The sequence below is a fragment of the Apium graveolens genome, chromosome 10 (assembly GCF_009905375.1).
Source record: "Apium graveolens cultivar Ventura chromosome 10, ASM990537v1, whole genome shotgun sequence".
In the NCBI taxonomy this organism is placed as follows: Eukaryota; Viridiplantae; Streptophyta; class Magnoliopsida; order Apiales; family Apiaceae; genus Apium; species Apium graveolens.
The window spans coordinates 101573810-101580527 of record NC_133656.1 but is presented as its reverse complement, the minus strand read 5'-3'; the positions used below and the strand labels follow the sequence as shown (position 1 = coordinate 101580527).

The following is a 6718-nucleotide window of genomic DNA, read 5'->3' as shown; positions in this document are numbered from 1 at the left end:
CACTAGTGAAAAGCTCTTCAACATTAGTACTAAAAATGACACTTTTATATTATTTTAACCCATAATTTCAAAATTTGACCAGTGGGTCGACACATATTCCTAAATCAACTAATTCCAATACAAAAATGCAAAGGTCCATTGAGTATCCATATCTTAAATGGTATTTATAATTATTAAAAAAATCACTTTTGAATTTTAAAAAGATCAAACATATTATTAAAATTGATTTGTTTTATACCCAATCAATTACAGATCCACAAATCATGTCTTCAGTTTTTCAAATTCAAAATTCATTACTACTTTCCTTGATCATCATTATCTTCTTCTTCTTTATTTTTTACAGGCAATATACATGAATATGAATAATTGTATACATCATCATCTGCTATCAATTTTGTGTTACACATTTTTTGTTATCTTTTGTTCGATAATGTTTAACCAAACCTATTTTGTTTGTTTTGTAGTAATGACAGAAGCTGGGCTCATCGCATAATGATAGACGCGTAGGTTAAAGCTTTGAATGGGAGCAAACGATCTACTATCTTCCATGATCTCGGACCTGGTATGAATCTGCATAATCAAGGGTTTTCTTCTCTGTTTTCTTAAACGTTTATTGATAGGACTAATTACATACCAAATAAGCTATGAACAGGAGCAAACGTTCTACTACCTTTGATGACAACAGTCCTAGTACGAGTCTGCATAATCATACTATCTCTTTGTTTTCTTTAAACGTTGTTATTGATAATTTGTAGTCATCGTTTTCACATTTAGTATTCTTTTTAGCTGTTAAGCGATGAGGTCGTGGACAGATATGCGATCCGATTCTCCAACCTCTGGATGAGAACATATCAGATAGCCGACGAAATATCTCTCAGCCTGTGACGGATACCGAAGCATCTGTCATGTCTGGTGACTACAGTATGTATATTTTTTTTAACAATTGAAAGATTTGTAATATAGCTTAGAATGATTGTGTTTAATAATGTATAAATTAAAATTGTGAGCCCAGTTTGTCGAGGTCGTGAGTCAGCTTTGGACAGGTTTATACGTAATAGGTTGCTCAACATGAATCGTACAGGTCTGGAAAATCCAGGTATTCTGTATTTGCAGCATATCTTAACATATTACGTAGCAGATCATCTTTTTTTGTTTGATTTTCCATTTATTATTATGCAGTTCAATCAGCAGTTACAGATACAGAGAATTTTGCTTCAAGTATCCTGGTTATGTTTCTTGATGACATCATGTTATCATATTTATCCTGTAAATTATTGATGCAACTAATCTTTGATCTTATATCATTCTTCAATTATCAGGTTCTCAGGAAAGTGACATAAGAAGAAATTTTACATCTAGCAGAACCTCTACTATAATGTCATCGAGATCTCACCTTGCCAATAGCCGTAAGTTATGTAGACAACATGTATTTAACATTTAGTATTTTACATTGATTTATAATGTTTGTTTCTACTTTGTTTCTTTTTATCAGGCTCTGGTAAAGCTCAACTGAATTATAGTCCGTATTGCAATAATAGCCCAATACTATCATGTATAACTAATCCTGAGTGTCCAGTTGTTAATCCTTTCTCAATCCAGATAACTTATATATATATATATTATACTTAAGTTGCTGTTATGGTTTACGAATTGATATTTGTAGGAACAACTCCTACAAAAATTATCTCAACATATCCCGCGTCAAGAAATAATACACCAATTATATCATCGAGATCTCACAATGCCAGCACGTGTATGTTAGTTTCAAACTTTATTCATACTTTTTGCCCCCAATTTAAGATACGTTATTTAACCATGTTAGCATAACACCTTATGTGGCTGTATGAAAATAAAGATATAGGTCATGATTTATGGGTTTGGTTTTCTAATTTATTAGATTTTTAATTGATTTTGTTTTGCTTAGGCTTTGGTCAAGCGATAATGAATCACACACCGCTTTTCAATAACAGCCCAAACATATCATGTTTATCTAATCGTAAGTTTTCAGTTCTTATTATGTGATCAGTAGCAGTCCATTATTATGCTCTACATACTTGCATAATAAATTGATTTTTTTAGGTAACACTCCACCTTCAAGTGTCAAATCATATATTCCAAAAAAAACAAACGTCAAAGGCTCATGCTGAATCTGACATATCGGGTAATAGTGTTCTTCCATTTTTAAACACAATATATGAAATAAGGAATTATAACAAATATTATATTTTGAAATATATTTATATAAGATGTTGAAGTCTTTTCAATAGAAACCAAGAGACGTTACAGAGGCCCTAGCATATCTACAATACTACGTAACAAAGAAAAAACTAAGGAGAATATTGATCCTGCTTCATAGAGTATGATAAGTTGAATTTTTTTAGATTCATCTTATTTCTAGGAATGGCCATCATTATCAATATTCTGATTTTCCAATTTAATTGCAGATGTTTCACTTAGGCAGAACTTCGATATGAATGACGGTCGATTACCTTCTCCCGTGGCTGCCAAACTGATTAATAATTTTGATGACCTATATGATGGAACACATATGGAAGAACAACTTTTTTACAAAGGTATTTTTATCATTACTTTGTTCAAAATTATGCAGGTTTGTTGCACATAATTAAATAAATTTAATTAATGCACTTTTTTATGTTGGTAATACTGCAGAAGCTGAACCCGTGGATTTGCCTGGGATTGATCTTTGGGACGGTTATGTTAATATTGGTCCGCCGACCTCAACATGTGTTAAGTGTGGTGCCCTTATGTGGAACATGGAACGGAACAACAAATCCAACAAAAACAGTTCTCCTACCTTCTCTCTATACTGCAAGAATGGACAGGTTCAGCTCTCACTTGAGAAACAACCTCCTGAGCCATTAAGATCATTACTATATGGAAACAATAGGACAATCCACTTCAAGTTAAACCATCATCTTTACAATTTATTATTGCGATGTGTTCCGGTGGTGGTAAAATAGATCACAAAATTAACAATGGAGGAGCACCCTATTGCTTTAGGGTCAAAGGTTAAAATCTTCATCTTCTTGGTAGTATGCTTTCGGCAGATGGCGAATCTCCCAAATTTTGTCAAGTATACATCTATGATACTGAAAATAAACTGGAAAATAGGATGAATCTAATTCATGGATATAAAGATGAAATTGACGAGAGCATTGTTGAAGCTTTGATGGACATGTTAAATCAGCATAATGAATTGGTTATGCAATTTCATATTGCACGTGAGTGCTTCAAAGACAACGAATAAGATGAGTTTAGATTGGTTCTCTTATCTTCTCAATCAGTGAGTGGTCATCCTAATATAATTGGACCAACAGAAGAGGTTGGAGGTCTGATAGTAAGTACTAATGGAGATTCATTAGGTTTTCGGGATACAATTGTGGAGACGCGTACAAAATCACTTCAGAAGGTTTTGGAAACTGATTTTTTTTATGCAGCTCCAGTATCCACTTTTGTTCCCCCATGCAGATAAAGGTTTTCATACAAAGATTCCATTGAATAAAACAAAAATGTCGAAATCAGCCGATATGAATCCCGATGATAATGATTTTGAAAAGAAGCATCGAGAATATGTTTCCATGAAAGAATATTATTGCTATAAGTTGATGATTCGCCTTTTTGAAGGTATACTGTAACCTCTCATATGTTTAGTTTTTTCCAGGATATGTTTACTAGCTTCATGAAATTGATCAAAATTTGTCATATACCACATTATCTAAATCATTTTTTTGTGTGTTAGGGTTGACTCTGCATTTATCAGGTCGTTTATGGCAACAGTATGTCGTTGATGCCTTTTGTGCAATTGAACAATATCGGTTGGATTAGGTTACTACTCACCAAACAACTATAAGGTCTGATCTATATACTTCCATCCGAGATGCTTTGCGTAAAGGTGATCACGATCCCAATTATGTTGGGAAAGCTGTTGTATTACCTGCATCCTTCACATGTTCACAAAGGTATATGTCACAACATTTTAAGGATGCACTTGCGTTATGTAGGGCTTGGACACCCTTCTCTTTTCCTAACAATGACATGTAATACAAAGTGGCATGAAATAACTGAGATGATGAAACCTTTACCAGGTGTTGATGTGTATGATGCACCTGACATAGTGTTCCAGAGTTTTTAAACTCAAGTTGGATCAGCTAATGCATTTGATAAAGAAAAAAAACTACTTTGGAAAATGCATCGGAGGTAATTTTTTATTAACCTTTCCTTTTATGACAATTTAGAAACTCTTTACTCTGAGAATTTAACTCTAACGCATTATACAGTTATGCATGTAATAGAATTTCAGAAACGGGGTCTTCCACACATGCATGTGTTGATTTGGCTACACCCGGATGCTAGGCCCAAAACAGTTGCTCAAATAAATGCTCTGGTCAGTGCTGAAATACCTGACAAAGATACAGATCCTGTTGGTTATGTCGCTGTCAGCAATTACATGATTCATGGGCCCTGTGGAGTTGACAACACCTATTCACCTTGCATGGTTAAAGGAAGATGTATGAGATACTTTCCTAGGAGGTATCATACAATGTTATAAACTTTGATTTTTTATATTTACATGGTTTGAATGAATCAATTTAGTGAGAACATCATATTACAATATTTAGGATCATTGCCATGTAATTATATACAGAATTGGATCATTTTTTAACAGGAAATATCGGTACATTCATTGCAGGTTCAATGGTAACACATATATTGATGATTATGGTTTTCCCATTTATCGCAGATACAACACTGACAGAAGTATAAAAAAGAAAGGTGTTTTTTTGGACAATAGGTTTGTTGTTCCATTTAATAGAGACTTATTAGTTCTTTTTCAATGCCAAATAAATCTTGAGGTATGTAACAGTGCTTGGTCCCTTAAGTATCTATTCAAGTATTGTCTTAAAGGTCATGATACTGCTACTATGGTCCTTAAAAAACAAATCAACACCTGATAGTAGTGTATCGAAGAAGCAATCCTGTTTAAATGAAGTAAAGCAATATCTTGATGGTTGTTATGTTTGTGCCTCTGAAGCAGCATGGAGAATATTTGGTTTTAATGTACATTCTCGGTGGCCATCTGTTGATAGATTACCTATTCATTTACCCGGAAATAAGTATGTCAGTTTTAGAACAGGTACAACACTATCCGAAGTTATTCAACAAGCTGATAGTAAAAGGACAAAACTTGAGGCTTGGTTCGAAGGTAATAAAGAATTTCCAACCGCTCGAGATTTTACATATGCTGAATTTTCTACGCATTTTACGTGGCTACCCCGAGAGTGTAAATGGAGACCTCGCCAAAGAGGTGATGTAGTTGGCAGATTAACAGAAGTACATACTACTGGCGGTGATTTGTTGTATCTCCGCATGTTACTTATGTGGAGGAAAGGTTCTACTTCATTTGTCGAGCTAAGGACGGTTGAAGATCATGTTTTTGAAAGTTTTAATGAAGCATGTGCTGCTATGGGGCTTCTTCAGGATGATAGTCAATGGCATGAAGTAATGGTTGAGAATTCTCACTCATCTCTTGCGAAACAACTCCGTGAAATGTTTATTAACATTTCGGCATATTGCTCAATCTCCGGTCCGCTATTTTTATGGAATGCTCAGTGGAAATGTATGTTTGGCGATATCATCCTGCTAAAACCTAAAGAATGTCGTAATGGGTATTTACAACTCCCAGATTGTGACATTCAAAATATATCTTTCCAGACTTCCAAGAATGAGTTTGTTGTTTCCATTTTCTCCAGAAAAAGAGTCGAAAGCACCTTCCCTATATCAACAGGCACTGATGGTTTTTTTCGCCACCTCTTTTCTAAATTGATTTTTCATATCAAGTATTCCAATTTTATATTTACATTGTATTAATATATTGCGCAGACCCTGTCATGCGAATAATTCATCAGAATTACAACAATCGGGTATTCGATGTTGTGCTCATATGATCAAATCTAGATCAGAATTCTAATGGAGTGGTGCGAAATTACTTTACATTTTTTCACATACTATTTGTTCAAACTACAGCAGTTCAATTGATATGTTACTTTTCAAGTTAAATAGTATATTCCACCATGGATAATTCTGGAGGATCAAGAATGGGTGAATGTGAACAATGTTCTTCTGATAATGAATAGACGCAGTTGGAAGGTCAGAGTGGTTTATATACATTTCATGCCTCGATTTCTGGTGGATGGGATAAGTTTGTGAATGAAAGCGAAATCTCAGTGCATGATAAACTAAGATTTGAAATGATCGAAGAAGATGACGTTATTTCGCTCAATGTTTCTGTTAATTGAATGTAATACATTTGTTTGACGATATTTCTCCTGATGAACTACTGTATTTTAATATTGAAACATTATAACATCAACTTTGTTTACATGAAACATTCGTCTGTATGATCCTCTTTTGTTTGAATACTCCTTTTTCATTGTTAAAAATAGTTATTGAAATATGTGATATGTGAGATCTACCGAGCACAAAATGATCCGTAATTCTCACATAATTTAGAATATTTATTATCTACGTTTCTAAAAGCCATTCAATGGATAGTCTAATACTTATATTCCCTTTTAACAATATTTTTGATTTCTGGCAAATTGGTTCTATAGACCATACAACGAATTTTGGACACCTTAGTAAATAACATTATAATATAAAATGTTCCAACAGTTTTAGTTATTTAAAGCTCTATAAA

The 6718-nt window shown here is 33.6% G+C and overlaps 1 protein-coding gene across 1 annotated transcript; it reads left to right on the top strand.

Annotated features, from left to right (window-relative positions):
- The first annotated feature begins 4300 nt into the window (after positions 1–4300).
- LOC141690806 (uncharacterized) lies at positions 4301–6317 on the top strand. The gene is made up of 5 exons (XM_074495571.1): positions 4301–4551; positions 4712–4874; positions 4927–5815; positions 5902–5942; positions 6156–6317. The coding sequence occupies exons 1-5, from the start codon at positions 4301–4303 to the stop codon at positions 6315–6317; spliced, it is 1506 nt and encodes a 501-aa protein (XP_074351672.1).
- The last annotated feature ends 401 nt before the right edge of the window (positions 6318–6718 follow it).